This window comes from Ranitomeya imitator, chromosome 6, assembly GCF_032444005.1.
Source record: "Ranitomeya imitator isolate aRanImi1 chromosome 6, aRanImi1.pri, whole genome shotgun sequence".
Classification (NCBI taxonomy): Eukaryota; Metazoa; Chordata; class Amphibia; order Anura; family Dendrobatidae; genus Ranitomeya; species Ranitomeya imitator.
Window position 1 is genome coordinate 140,689,751 of NC_091287.1, and position 16,337 is coordinate 140,706,087.

Sequence of the window (16,337 nt, forward strand, 5' to 3'; positions counted from 1 at the left end):
AAAATGGTCAAGTGCTAAAACTATTGGTAATCTATAGGATGACATTTTCTATGAAACAAAGAAAGACTCTCACTTAATTTTGCCATTAGATTCCAGATTAAAAATATGAAAGTCTGTTACCTGTCATATTGCAGTAAACTCGCATTGGTCCTTGTGGTCCACTGCCATCTGGATCAATCCAATAGAAGTCTGATGTATTACCCAGGTGTCTGTAGACTTCACAAGAGAGCTCATACATGGCTGGAACAAAAAAAGTGGTGTTAAATGAGGTGCCTATTCTCATGATATTATATAAAAGCCTGTCTAATTCATCTCACTCCTCGCTACTCCTCCACTTCTCCTCAAATCTCTTCAAATTCTCAGTGCAAATCTCTTCACTGGCTCCCATTCCCTCAGTGTATACAGTTCAAATTACTAATACTGACCTACAAAGCCATCCAAAACCTGTCTCCTCCATATATCTCTGAACTAATCTCCCAATATCTTCCCTCACATAATCTCTGGTCCTCCCAAGACCTCCTCCTCTCCTCCACAATTATTCGCTCCTCACCCAACCACCTCCAAGACTTCTCCCGAATATCCCCCATCCTCTGGAATTCTTTGCTCCAACACATCTGACTATCAGCCACATTTGGATCCTTAACCCTTGTCAGGCTGCATAATTTTACAACCTTAACAGGCTGCATAGGTACAATTGTACCTTCACATATACCTCCACTGTGGGAAGACTTTACTTGGTTTCAGAAACTAAAGTTCATTCAGCTACAAATGTTATGCTGATATCTATTGTTCAGTGTTGTTACTGGTCACTTATGTTGCTGTCAATTAAGTTAATTCAAACTGGGAGTGGCTTCTACTTGTCTTCCTGCCTCCCTCCTCTCATTAGCCATTTTGCTGTTCATCTCATTGCTGTGAGCACACATTTCTAGGCTTGTGAAGTCTTCAATTTCTTGGAAACGAAGGTAGGAAAGTCTCACAGCATCTAACAGCCAGTTATACCTTTATTCTCATTATGTGGGGACAGAACAGTCAAATTGTCTTTCAGCCTGGACTTGGCTTACATATATTTTGTATGAAACTTATCACTATAGGTATAATTTTTATACGAAAAATGGATAATAATTAGTATCTACATATTGTTTTACGATGTTTTATTTATATTCAGCACAAAATACGAAGCCAAAATTCATCTAGCAAGTCATCATGAGTGATAGTAATGCTGGATCTAGTTTCCGCCATAATCCAAGAAAACGTGTTTGCAGGTTAGTATAATTTTGTGAAAAGCCAATAATGTAGTATTTCGGAAAATTATTTATTTTACATTTGTTCATATTTACAGATTTACGTCTGACGAAATAATGCGAATGCTAGAAGAATCTGATTCTGAGCATGAGGATGAACCATATGTTCCATCTGATGATGAAAACTATGTACCACAAGTGGATGTTACTGAAGAAGATTCAGACATTGAACAAGAAATGGTCATAGAGCATGAAAATGAATACGAATCAGACGAAAGTGTTGAGGATGATTCTGTGCCTCAAAGTGCAGGCGACATTTGGACTGCTAAGGATGAAACTCAATGGTGCAGTAATCCACTGCCAAATGCACAAACAAAATCTCGTAATGTCCTACGACAAAGAGGTGGCCCTGCAGCAATCAGCAACCTATATACAGCAAAAGAGCTATTCAAGTCCATCATGACTCCCGAGATGTGTGACATCATATTACGGGAAACGAATCGAAAGGCCAAGAGAGTTTGTGATGCTTACAACAACGAACTGGTACAACGTTTTCCTGATTCTTCCAAACGGCCACCACAAAAAACATTCAAGCAATTTACTGAAACTGAACTTCATGCATTTTTGGGCATACTGATTGCTGCTGGTGTGCACAGAGCCAACAAAGAGAATCTGGAGGAAATGTGGAATGTTGCTGCTCTGCCTCTTATACGTGCAGCCATGTCTCGTGACCGCTTCAAGATGATACTCAGATTTATCAGGTTTGACAACGAAAATACACGTGCAGAACGTGTGCAAACAGATAAAGCTGCACCAATACGGGACATCTGGACAATGCTGAACAGTAATCTGGAGAGAGCCTACAAGCCATATCATTGTATCACCGTCGACGAGCAATTATTTCCATTTAGAGGTCATACTAAATTTACCCAGTATATACCTTCAAAACCAGCTAAATATGGCATAAAGATTTTCTGGGCTTGTGACTCATCAAATGCCTACCCTTTACAAGGTCAGCTCTACACTGGGAAACCAACTGATGGTCCTCGACAAGTAAACATTGGAGAACGAACAGTATTGGACCTAGTGAGCTCGTATAAAGGCTCTGGAAGAAATGTCACCACCGATAACTTCTTTACAACCATGGAACTAGCTAAGGTATTGAACTCCTGGAACATGACACTAGTTGGTACAGTGAGAAAAAACAAAAGGTTCCTACCTAACAACATGCAGCCTGCCAAAGAAAGGCCTGTATACTCGACAAATTTTGCCTACAATCATGATGCAACAGTCTGTTCATATGTACCAAAGAAGAACAAATCAGTCGTGCTTCTATCATCTATGCACATGACGGGAGAAGTTGAAGAGACACTAGCAGCCAAGCCAGAGATAATAAAATACTACAACATAACAAAAGGTGGCGTTGATGTTATGGATAAAATGTTGGGAGAGTACACTGTGAAACGACGAACATCACGTTGGACTTTGGCATTTTTCTACAATATGATTGATGTCAGTGGGTTAGCATCCTACATCATCTACAGAGAACACAATCCAAGCTTCAGGGCAAAGGATCAACGAAGAAAGTTCCTGAAAGATCTCGCAAATCAGCTGTGTATGATTGCAATTGAAGATCGTAGTACAAACAAAATGATAATGAGAAACCATTTTCTTCGAGGTGCAGTAGAAATGGTGCTTGGACGATGCATTGTGGTAGCATCGCAGCCAGCAGCTGGCCCCAAAATACCTCATGGTAGTCGTGGACCCTCCCCTGTTGTTGGTAGTTGCTATGTCTGCAGAGACCTGAGGCGAAAACAACGCAAGACTAGAAAGTCTTGTGTGGTTTGTGTGAAACCCATTTGCGATGAACACTCTGTAGCAAAGCCAACATGCATTACTTGCAAAGAAAATCAATAAAAAAAAGTTTCTTACATTTTCTTTTATAATGTAAATGAACAGTTTTTTACTTGTTTATAATAGTTAAATAGCATTATCATTAAAAAAAAATTTATGCTTTTTCCCTTGCATTATCTTCATTCAAAATATATGAGGTACATTTGTACCTATGCAGCTTGTTATGGATGCAAAAAGATCTCGACCCCTTATCTCGGAAGCGGGTGGAGATATTTTATTGAAATTTGGCCAATATATTCTGGACCAAAAATGTAGAGATGTCACGAAATTTCAGCCCTCTACGTCTTTTCAAAAAAAAGTTATTGCAATTTTAAAACGGAATAGTTACAATTGTACCTATTCAGCCGGATAAGGGTTAAGACGGAACCTGAAAACTCACCTCTTCAGAAAAGCCTACATCCTACACTGACCCTGCTGCCTCCTCATCCCTACCGGAGCTACCGCCTCACCATCACCAGAGCCCCTGCAACCCTTTGACCTACTGTCTCCCTCCCACCATCCTGTAAAATGTAAGTCCGCAACGGCAGGGTCCTCGTCCCTCTGTATCAGTCTGTAATTGTTAGTTTGTTTACTGTAAGTGATATATGTAATTTTTATGTAACCCCTTCTCATGTACATCACCATGGAATCAATGGTGCTGTATAAATAAATAAATAAATAAATAAATCATAATAATAATAATAATAATAACTAAACCTACAAAGAAAAAATAGGAATAAGGTAAATCTTTGGCATTATTAATACCGTTCGGTCAATGTAAAAATTTAAGGTTGAAATTTCAAAATGATCATTAATAGATGATAGCTTTTTTCACACCACACATATAGACAGTCCTAAACCTTAGTTAACGATGCATCAGTTAGTAATGCATAAAAAGGATTTAGTAAGTTCTTGAATCTCAGATTACATAGGGACTTGCCTCATTAAGAAGAAAAAACATAAAGCCAGTAAATTTAATTCTACATTTCCATGTAGAATAAAAGACAAAAGCTTTTTTAAAATTGTCATTTTGAGGGGGAATAAAAGCTTAAAACAATATGTCAGGAGCACTCAGATGTCCTCATTATATTTGATTAGAGAAAGACAATTAGGTACTTTAATTATGTTTAACAATGGTAATGCATAAATTAGTTAAGTAATCATTGAAGTAAATGTATACATTTCAAAAGATGTTAATTTGTGGGATAATACTTTAACTTTTAATTAAAAAATCCACTTGATACATAAATAGTTAAAAAGAAGCTCAGGTTTGGAGCCACTTAAATGATTATATTGTGTTATCTGCAATTATAATTAATATAAAATTATTCCCTATCGGTATTTTTATTAAAAAGCTTCCTTTCTAGCAGAAACAATATATGGTAATATTAATGCTGCTATTTCCTGCAGTTATTGTCAGAAAGGTCAGCCTACTAACCAATCTATTCTGTCATGGACCTTGATCTTAATAAACTAAAGTGAATTGCATATTTCAACAGCATGGCACCGTTTCATTGTGACTTTGTGCATGGTTTTGGTTTTAGGACTTAAGTGTGTGCTCTTTCTTGTGTTTTTAGCTCTATGAATAGCATAGACAAAAGGCAGTGGGGAATATGAGTAGAAACATGGGATTGCTGGTAGCAAATAACATGCTTGTAGTCATCAAAGAGGGACTAAAACCACATAGACTGGTAAAGCACCAATAGACTAAGAAGAATCTTAGACACAATGTCAAGCAGTTAGAAAATTGACAATTGCAGTACAGAAAGGGAGATGAGCAAAAATAAAAAATCTAAAACCTTGCCATTATATTATACTGTACTCACCTACTGATCACCCATTGCCCATGTCCTGGCACTGTCCAGGTCATTCACTGGTCTCTAAGCTTGCACCTCCTGGAGATCAGGCATGTGACTGATGCTGCCAATCACTTGCTAAAGCAGTGACCAACATCCCACTCCTACGACCAGTATTTGGCTGTACAACCTGGATATTACCTGGAGAGGCAAAATTGGGGTGATGGACTTTGCCTTTAACTATTGCTCCTAAGCCTCCCAACCATAGAGAACAAGGAGAGCAGAGCAGCAGTGGCAGATGAGGCAGGAGGATAATAATGGAGTACAGTCAGATAAATTGATTACATGCTCACAGTAGTATGGCTGGCTTACATTACATCTGTATTTTTTATTTTGGAGCTTGCTCCTGATTCCTATTACTCTTCAATAGATGACAATACTTATAATAGAACCATGTTAAATTTTGTTTAAATTTAAATCTTAAATGTTGCAGTAATCGTTTTGCCCAGAGACTCCAGTTTAAAACCCTAACCATGGCATGCAAAGCCACTCACAACCTGTCTTCTCCATACATCTGTTACCTAGTCTCCCAGTACTTACCTGCATGCATCCTCCAATCCTCACAAAACCTCCTTCTCCACTTCTGTTTTATTTCCTCTTCCCACAATCACATACAATATTTTTCCTGTGCACCTTCCCTACTCTGCAACATTCTACCTCAACATATCATACTGTTAGGGCTAGCGGAACGCACCAAATAATAAGATGGATGTTGTGAATTCTGTGGCAGAGCTCCCTCCTGTGGTCACAAGTGGTACTTCGGCTGATTCCCTCTGTGAGCTTCTGTTTGTGGAGGGAAGTGGTACTGCGGCTTCTGAGTTTCCTCCCTCAGGTGATCTGGTGAGGTCGTTAGGTGCTTCTCTACTTAACTCCACCTAATGCTTTGATCCTGGCTTCCTGTCAATGTTCCAGTGTTGTATAATGAAAAGAACCTAGCACTCAACTTGATGCTTTTAGTGCATAATTTATTGTAGTAGTACCCAAACGTTTCGGTCCTTCATAACGGACCTTCATCAGTAAACTACATGTGAGAAAATAAAAAATATAAACAACCAAACATAAACCAAAAGAAAAGATAAACTATACAAAACAAAGTATATACATGAAGTGTTTGATACAGAAACAGCATCGATATAAAATACAGGTCAAATGTATAAATGGAATATAGGCTGAGGAGAGGTGGGTATATTCCTGGGTTATATACCTGATCAAATGTCCCTGTGGACTTTTATATGTAGGTGAGACTACGCAAAATATACGAGATCGTGTCTCTAAACACAACTCCACGATTCGCTGTAAGAATTTGTTGTTACCCATCCCCCTTCATTTCAATAATCATGGCCACAATGTCTCACAGTTACAGTTTCAAGTTATTGAACACGTCCCCCCTATTCGTCGTGGTGGAGACCCGGTTGCCCGTCTTAAACGGAGGGAGGCATTTTGGATTCACACGTTAGAAACCCTCCATCCCATGGGACTCAATAGGGACTATGACTTGGCCTCCTTTCTCTGAGAAGTGATCCAGACAGGTACATACACATCTGGCTTTTTACTCCAACCAGGGTAGCTAGTCCATCCCATGCCTATGGCATGTTCATATAATGTTTTATTACGTTGTTGTTTTTCCTACAGGTTGTTATGGACTTCTATAACTTTATTGCTACTGATTTCAATACAATGTACCGTATATATACTGTATCTTGATAACTGACTCTTTCTCTCTTTTACCTAGAGTCGCCTGTACTGAGATCTTGTCGTACCACCCGTATACACACTGGATCAAGTCTGCTACACGCACCTTGCCTAGTTTGTCACATGGCTATTTGCTACGCTATAGGAGCACCATCACCACGGAGACCTCTCACCAGTCACGGAATCTCCGCTAGGCACTTCATTTCTACGCTACTTGTGTACCTGACTTCTTTTTACTGTGACCTTCTGGAACCCTCCCTCCTGGGTCTTTCTCTTCGTTTCCCCCTACTAGAGTACTGTTAGATATAGATACTTGGTCGGCGCTATTCTCTGTGCTCCTCTGTAGCCGCCCCTCTGTATCGCTCTATCACCATGACAACGTGGCATCATTTCCGGGTGTTACGGCGCACATACCCCTTCCATAACCGCACACTCTCTTACAACTTGCGCGACGTCACTTCCGGCCATCACCGCGGCCGCTGATTGGCCATCGGGCTGTGATCGGTCCCGCCCTCCGCACATGTAGCGGCGGTTCCTTCGTTTCCTGAAAAGACCAGCGGTGGACACCGCGTCTGTCAGCGGCTTCACTCTACTCTGCTAAACTAGGTAATTATAGCACTTGCGCTGCCTGGGCCCTATCTACTACACCCCGGTATGTAATTAGCCTCATTGTGTTTCGCAGTATTACCATACCTATCCGGCCTTACTCTAAAGGTATGTTTTGTATTATATCCCCCCACTAATGTCCCATGGGCTCATGTGAATCTTTAATAGGTTTTTCCTATATCCCCAGACGCTGCTCTTTTAGTGCCCCATGACCCTATGGTCTCATTTTCCACTTACTAGTACGGTATGTACTTCACTCTTTTTTTTCACGATTTCTGGCTGTCTTCTCCCATTTCTAATAGTGGAACCTTCTATGCCTCGATATTCGGTGTACCTCTCCTCAGCCTATATTCCATTTATACATTTGACCTGTATTTTATATCGATGCTGTTTCTGTATCAAACACTTCATGTATATACTTTGTTTTGTATAGTTTATCTTTTCTTTTGGTTTATGTTTGGTTGTTTATATTTTTTATTTTCTCACATGTAGTTTACTGATGAAGGTCCGTTATGAAGGACCGAAACGTTTGGGTACTACTACAATAATTTATGCACTAAAAGCATCAAGTTGAGTGCTAAGTTCTTTTCATTATACTGTCTAAAGGTGTGGGAACCTAACCTTAGCACCATTTCACCAGTAGTGCATACGGTTATTTTGTTTAATGTTCCAGTGTTGGACTTGCTTTTCCCTGGATCATTGCTGTGGCCTGCTGCTCTGCATAGCTAAGTTCTTCTTTGCTATTTGTTTGCTATTTTTTCTGTCCAGCTTGTCTATTTTGTTGCTGGAAGCTCTGGGACGCAAAGGGTGTACCTCCGTGCCGTTAGTTCGGTACGGAGGGTCTTTTTGCCCCTTTGCGTGGTTTTCTTTAGGGTTTTGTGTAGACCGCAAAGTTACCTTTTCTATCCTCGATCTGTTAGGAAAGTCGGGCCTCACTTTGCTGAATCTATTTCATCTCTACGTTTGTCTTTTCATCTTAACTCACAGTCATTATATGTGGGGGGCTGCCTTTTCCTTTGGAGTATTTCTCTGAGGCAAGGTAGGCTTATTTTCTATCTTCAGGCTAGTTAGTTTCTCAGGCTGTACCGAGTTGCATAGGCAGAGTTAGGCGCAATCCACGGCTGCCTCTAGTGTTGTTTGGAGAGGATTAGGGATTGCGGTCTGCAGAGTTCCCACGTCTCAGAGCTCGTTCTATGATTTTGGGTTATTGTCAGATCACTGTATGTGCTCTGACCGCTATGTCCATTGTAGTACTGAATTGCCTTTCATAACAGTACAGGAAGCCCAAAGTACTAATGATTCTCAATAGAGGGAAAAAAGAAGTTCTGAGACCATTTTTTTTTTCTTTGCACTGTGTTTTGCCTTTTTTTTCCCCTAGACATTTGGGTGGTTCAGTACACAGGTGTAGCGAAGGACATTAGAAATCTGTCTTCATTTGTGGATCAGCTCTCGGCAAGAGTACAAAAGATTCAAGACACTATTGATCAGAAAGCTATGTTGGAACCAAGAATTCCTATTCCTGATTTGTTTTTTGGAGATAGAACTAAGTTTCTGAGTTTCAAAAATAATTGTAAATTATTTCTGGCCTTGAAACCTCGCTCCTCTGGTGATCCAGTTCAACAGGTTTTGATTGTTATTTCTTTTTTGCGCGGCGACCCTCAGGACTGGGCATTTTCTCTTGCGCCAGGAGATCCTGCATTGAGTAATATCGATGCGTTTTTCCTGGCGCTCGGATTGCTGTACGATGAACCTAATTCAGTGGATCAGGCAGAGAAAAATTTGCTGGCTCTTTGTCAGGGTCAGGATGAGATAGAGGTATATTGTCAGAAATTTAGAAAGTGGTCCGTGCTCACTCAATGGAATGAATCTGCGCTGGCAGCTATGTTCAGAAAGGGTCTCTCTGAAGCCCTTAAGGATGTCATGGTGGGATTTCCTATGCCTGCTGGTTTGAATGAGTCTATGTCTTTGGCCATTCAGATCGGTCGACGCTTGCGTGAGCGTAAATCTGTGCACCATTTGGCGGTATTACCTGAGCTTAAACCTGAGCCTATGCAGTGCGATAGGACTTTGACCAGAGTTAAACGGCAAGAACACAGACGTCTGAATGGGCTGTGTTTCTACTGTGGTGATTCCACTCATGCTATCTCTGATTGTCCTAAGCGCACTAAGCGGTTCGCTAGGTCTGCCACCATTGGTACGGTACAGTCAAAATTTCTTCTGTCCGTTACCTTGATCTGCTCTTTGTCATCTTATTCTGTCATGGCATTTGTGGATTCAGGCGCTGCCCTGAATTTGATGGACTTGGAGTATGCTAAGCGTTGTGGGTTTCTCTTAGAGCCCTTGCAGTGTCCTATTCCATTGAGAGGAATTGATGCCACGCCTTTGGCCAAGAATAAGCCTCAATACCGGACCCAGCTGACCATGTGCATGGCTCCTGCACATCAGGAGGTTATTCGCTTTCTGGTGTTGCATAATCTGCATGATGTGGTCGTGTTGGGGTTGCCATGGTTACAAGCCCATAATCCAGTATTAGATTGGAAATCCATGTCGGTGTCCAGCTGGGGTTGTCAGGGGGTACATGGTGATGTTCCATTTCTGTCAATTTCGTCATCCACCCCTTCTGAGGTTCCAGAGTTTTTGTCTGATTACCGGGATGTATTTGATGAGCCCAAGTCCGATGCCCTACCTCCGCATAGGGATTGTGATTGTGCTATCAATTTGATTCCTGGTAGTAAATTCCCAAAAGGTCGACTGTTTAATTTATCCGTGCCTGAGCACGCCGCTATGCGCAGTTATGTGAAGGAATCCCTGGAGAAGGGGCATATTCGCCCGTCATCGTCACCATTAGGAGCAGGGTTCTTTTTTGTAGCCAAGAAGGATGGTTCGCTGAGACCTTGTATAGATTACCGCCTTCTAAATAAGATCACGGTTAAATTTCAGTACCCCTTGCCATTGTTATCTGATTTGTTTGCTCGGATTAAGGGGGCTAGTTGGTTCACCAAGATAGATCTTCGTGGTGCGTATAATCTGGTGCGAATCAGGCGAGGAGATGAATGGAAAACTGCATTTAATACGCCCGAGGGTCATTTTGAGTATCTAGTGATGCCATTCGGACTTGCCAATGCTCCATCAGTGTTTCAGTCCTTTATGCATGACATCTTCCGAGAGTACCTGGATAAATTCCTGATTGTGTACTTGGATGACATTTTGATCTTCTCGGATGATTGGGAGTCTCATGTGAAGCAGGTCAGAACAGTTTTTCAGGTCCTGCGTGCTAATTCTTTGTTTGTGAAGGGATCAAAGTGTCTCTTTGGTGTGCAGAAGGTTTCATTTTTGGGGTTCATCTTTTCCCCTTCTACTATCGAGATGGATCCTGTTAAGGTCCAAGCCATCCATGATTGGACTCAGCCGACATCTCTGAAAAGTCTGCAAAAGTTCCTGGGCTTTGCTAATTTTTATCGTCGCTTCATCTGCAATTTTTCTAGTATTGCCAAACCATTGACCGATTTGACCAAGAAGGGTGCTGATTTGGTCAATTGGTCTTCTGCTGCTGTGGAAGCTTTTCAAGACTTGAAGCGTCGTTTTTCTTCTGCCCCTGTGTTGTGTCAACCAGATGTTTCTCTTCCGTTCCAGGTCGAGGTTGATGCTTCTGAAATTGGAGCAGGGGCTGTTTTGTCGCAGAGAGGTTCTGATTGCTCAGTGATGAAACCATGCGCTTTTTATTCCAGGAAGTTTTCGCCTGCTGAGCGAAATTATGATGTGGGCAACCGAGAGTTGCTGGCCATGAAGTGGGCATTCGAGGAGTGGCGTCATTGGCTTGAAGGAGCTAAGCATCGCGTGGTGGTATTGACTGATCATAAGAGCTTGACTTATCTTGAGTCTGCTAAGCGGTTGAATCCTAGACAGGCTCGTTGGTCGCTGTTTTTTGCCCGTTTTGACTTTGTGATTTCGTACCTTCCGGGCTCTAAAAATGTGAAGGCGGATGCTCTGTCTAGGAGTTTTGTGCCCGACTCTCCGGGTTTGTCTGAGCCGGCGGGTATCCTCAAGGAAGGAGTAATTGTGTCTGCCATCTCCCCTGATTTGCGGCGGGTGCTGCAAAAATTTCAGGCTAATAAACCTGATCGTTGTCCAGCGGAGAGACTGTTTGTCCCTGATAGGTGGACCAATAAAGTTATCTCTGAGGTTCATTGTTCGGTGTTGGCTGGTCATCCTGGAATCTTTGGTACCAGAGAGTTGGTGGCTAGATCCTTTTGGTGGCCGTCTCTGTCGCGGGATGTGCGTGTTTTTGTGCAGTCCTGTGGGATTTGTGCTCGGGCTAAGCCCTGCTGTTCTCGTGCCAGTGGGTTGCTTTTGCCCTTGCCGGTCCCGAAGAGGCCTTGGACACATATCTCTATGGATTTTATTTCTGATCTTCCTGTTTCTCAAAAGATGTCAGTCATTTGGGTGGTCTGTGATCGCTTTTCTAAGATGGTCCATCTGGTACCCTTGTCTAAATTGCCTTCCTCCTCTGATTTGGTGCCATTGTTCTTCCAGCATGTGGTTCGTTTACATGGCATTCCAGAGAATATCGTTTCTGACAGAGGTTCCCAGTTTGTTTCAAGGTTTTGGCGAGCCTTTTGTGGTAGGATGGGCATTGACTTGTCTTTTTCCTCGGCTTTCCATCCTCAGACTAATGGCCAGACCGAACGAACCAATCAGACCTTGGAAACATATCTGAGATGCTTTGTTTCTGCCGATCAGGATGACTGGGTGTCCTTTTTGCCTTTGGCTGAGTTCGCCCTTAATAATCGGGCCAGCTCGGCTACCTTGGTTTCACCATTTTTCTGCAATTCTGGGTTCCATCCTCGTTTCTCTTCAGGACAGGTTGAGTCTTCGGACTGTCCTGGTGTGGATACTGTGGTGGACAGGTTGCAGCAGATTTGGACTCATGTAGTGGACAATTTGACCTTGTCCCAGGAGAAGGCTCAACGTTTCGCTAATCGCAGACGCCGTGTGGGTCCCCGACTTCGTGTTGGGGATCTGGTTTGGTTATCTTCTCTTCATATTCCTATGAAGGTTTCCTCTCCTAAGTTTAAACCTCGTTTCATTGGTCCGTATAGGATTTCTGAGGTTCTTAATCCTGTGTCTTTTCGTCTGACCCTTCCAGATTCTTTTTCCATACATAACGTATTCCATAGGTCATTGTTGCGGAGATATGTGGCACCTATGGTTCCATCTGTTGATCCTCCTGCCCCGGTTTTGGTGGAGGGGGAATTGGAGTATATTGTGGAGAAGATTTTGGATTCTCGTGTTTCTAGACGGAAACTCCAGTATCTGGTTAAATGGAAGGGTTATGCTCAGGAAGATAATTCCTGGGTTTTTGCCTCTGATGTCCATGCTCCCGATCTTGTTCGTGCCTTTCATGTGGCTCATCCTGGTCGGCCTGGGGGCTCTGGTGAGGGTTCGGTGACCCCTCCTCAAGGGGGGGTACTGTTGTGAATTCTGTGGCAGAGCTCCCTCCTGTGGTCACAAGTGGTACTTCGGCTGATTCTCTCTGTGAGCTTCTGTTTGTGGAGGGAAGTGGTACTGCGGCTTCTGAGTTTCCTCCCTCAGGTGATCTGGTGAGGTCGTTAGGTGCTTCTCTACTTAACTCCACCTAATGCTTTGATCCTGGCTTCCTGTCAGTGTTCCAGTGTTGGACTTGCTTTTCCCTGGATCATTCCTGTGGCCTGCTGCTCTGCATAGCTAAGTTCTTCTTTGCTATTTGTTTGCTGTTTTTTCTGTCCAGCTTGTCTAATTTGTTGCTGGAAGCTCTGGGACGCAAAGGGTGTACCTCCGTGCCGTTAGTTCGGTACGGAGGGTCTTTTTGCCCCTTTGCGTGGTTTTCTTTGGGGTTTTGTGTAGACCGCAAAGTTACCTTTTCTATCCTCGATCTGTTAGGAAAGTCGGGCCTCACTTTGCTGAATCTATTTCATCTCTACGTTTGTCTTTTCATCTTAACTCACAGTCATTATATGTGGGGGGCTGCCTTTTCCTTTGGGGTATTTCTCTGAGGCAAGGTAGGCTTATTTTCTATCTTCAGGCTAGTTAGTTTCTCAGGCTGTGCCCAGTTGCATAGGCAGAGTTAGGCGCAATCCATGGCTGCCTCTAGTGTTGTTTGGAGAGGATTAGGGATTGCGGTCTGCAGAGTTCCCACGTCTCAGAGCTCGTTCTATGATTTTGGGTTATTGTCAGATCACTGTATGTGCTCTGACCGCTATGTCCATTGTAGTACTGAATTGCCTTTCATAACAGATGGAATAAGGTGCGTTCGCAGCCCGGGGTCCACCGTGCAGAGATGGAACCTGCTGCCAAGTAATGACGGACTATATGGCTGTACAATGTGAATACACACACGGGTTAACTTTACCCTATGTGAATGAAGCGAACCCTGTTGTGTCACAGGGCCGCAGTACCGCACGTAACAAAACTAATAATTAAATAGCATGAGCGTGCGAACTGTGCCGTACTGGCGGAAGCCACTAACCACCCTGACTTGGGTTAAAGAAGCGCTCTAATGGCGCGTGGCACCGTACTGGAGGTCACAGCAGTAGGCGCTGTTTCGTGTGTTAATGCTGTGAGTTCAGCGCTAGATTGCAGCCATACACCTTACGCGAACAGTCATACGCAAGGGATGGGTTTTTTAAGGAACGACTTGCACTCATCAACACACACACGATTACAATTGTACACTAGCGCATGGTCGTGCGGTCATGCGAAGCTTATATAGATGCAGCATCTATAGGACCTTCCAATAAAGGACCAATGGGAAGCTGCCACAGAAGTTTAGCACCTTCATGACCTTCCTGGAGGACCAATGGGAACCGCTGCAGCATCTGATCATGTGACCCTCGATCTCCAATGGGAGATCTCACCCTGGGCATGCTCAGAAGGGAAAAAGCAGGTCTTAGTCCCAAAAGCGTCTGCTCGCCGCTGCCCAGCACTGGCTTCAATGGCAGAAGCAGGAAAAACAACAGTAACCCTATGCACAGAGTGAGACTGAGCAAGACGCTGGGACCAATGTCTCCACTGAGCAGACTCCACTGCGGCTGGAGAAGAATGGGAGACCGCAGCAGAGATGGTTCGAGATTCCCCCTGTGCAGAGGCGGGAACTCGACACCTAACATCATACTTTTGCAAATCTTCAAAATGAATCTGAAGACCCACCTCTTCCAACAAGCCTACAATCTGCAGTAACCTTTGTTCCACCATACCACTGCACAACCAGCTGTATCCTCAACTACTGTATCCCACACCCATCCCTTGTAGACTGTGAGCCCTCACGGGCAGGACCCCCTTTCCCACTGTACCAGTTGATGGCTTGTTTGGTTTGAGAATATTGTACTTGTTTTTTATTATGTATACTCCTTTTCACATATAATGTGCCATGGAATAAATGGCACTATAATAATAAAATACTAATAATTAGCGTCCACATGTTTGAAATTTCTGTAGCGATGAGAAACTGCATAGTTAAGGTGATGCGTGTGGCTAGAAGCAAGAGCTGGGCACAATGCATGGGCACTACTATGTACTGGACACAACAACGTACTGGACACTGCAATGTGTGGGCACTACAATGGCAGATTTGCAATGTGCATTCAGCAATATTCATTGCTGCTTGTTTCTAGAAAACACTTGTGGAGTCAAAATCATCGCTACTCCTGTAAATAGCTTCCCAGAGGCATGGAATTTCCAAGATGGGTCACGTGAGGTGGGTTTCTACTCTTCTGGTACTTAGAGGCTCTGTATATGAAGCCTACAAATTTGTTCTTCAAGATCCAAATAGCGATTCTTCACTCCTGAGTCTGATTGCGTGGCTAAGCAGCTCTGTACAGCCAGATGGGGTATTGCCACAATGAGCAGAAATTGTTTTGACAAATTTTGATGCTATTTTCCCCATTTTTCCACATGAAAATGTAAAATCTGGGGCTAAAACACAATTCTTGTAGTAAAAGTTCAATTATTTTTACTTCACTGTCCTATGGTATAAAATTCTGTGACATATCTGTCTCATATGATCACTGCACCCTTAAATTAATTCATTGAGAGATGTAGTTTGTAAAATGGGGTCACATATGGGGGTTACGCTGTTCTGGCACCTTAGGGGCTCTGCCAATGTGACATAGCACCTCCAAACTATTCCATCAAAATCTGAACTCCAATATAGTACGCCTTCCTTACTGAGCTTTGCACTGCACTTCAAAAGTAGGTTTTGACCACATATGGAATATTGGCACACTCAGGAGAAAATGTATAACAAATTGTATGGTACATTTTCTCCTATTATCTTATTTTAAAATTGAAAACTTGGATCCAAAACAACATTTTAGTGGATAAAAGGAAATGTTCCATTCACTCAGCCCAAAGTTAAACAATTCTGTGAATCGCCTGATGGTTAAAATTGCTCACTGCATCCCTAGATGAATTCCTCTAGAAGTATATATTTCAAAATGAGGTCATTTATGGGGGTTTCTGCTGTTTAGACATGTCAGGGGCTCTTCAAATGTGATAGGCGTCCACAATCTATTTCAGCCAAAATTGCACTCCAGAATTTATTTGGTGATTCTTCCCTTACGAGCCCTGTCATGTACCCAAACAGTAGTTTTGCAACACATATGGGCTACTGGTATACTCAGGAGAAATCACACAACAGAATTTGGTGTCCATTTTCTCCTGTTATTCTTGTGAAAAGGAAAAACTCGGGGCTAAAATAACATTTTCGCAGGAAAAAGTTATTTTGTCATAATCACAGCTCAACGTCATAAAATTCTGCACAGCATAACCATACCTCTAGATACTTTCCTTGAGGGGTGTAATTTCCACAGTGGGGTCACTTATTGGGGATTTACCCTGTTTAGGCATATTATAGGCTCTGAAAAATGGATATGGCTATCTATGCCAGTGTTGCGCTCCAAGTTAAATGGGGCTTCTTCCTTTATGAGCCTTGCTGTGATATCAGTATCCTCAGGAAATCTGCACAACAAATGTCTATTTTCTCCTGTTTAGGGTTGAGCGACTTTTCTTTTTA

General features: G+C 42.7%; 1 protein-coding gene across 1 annotated transcript in view; it reads right to left on the minus strand.

The window, feature by feature from the left end:
* Positions 1-16,337, minus strand: part of CNTNAP2 (contactin associated protein 2) — a 2,776,229-nt gene that overhangs the window by 802,451 nt on the left and 1,957,441 nt on the right. The window contains exon 12 of the mRNA XM_069730166.1: positions 121-240. Within this exon, the coding sequence (XP_069586267.1) occupies positions 121-240 (120 nt within the window). The remainder of the gene's footprint in view (positions 1-120; positions 241-16,337) is intronic.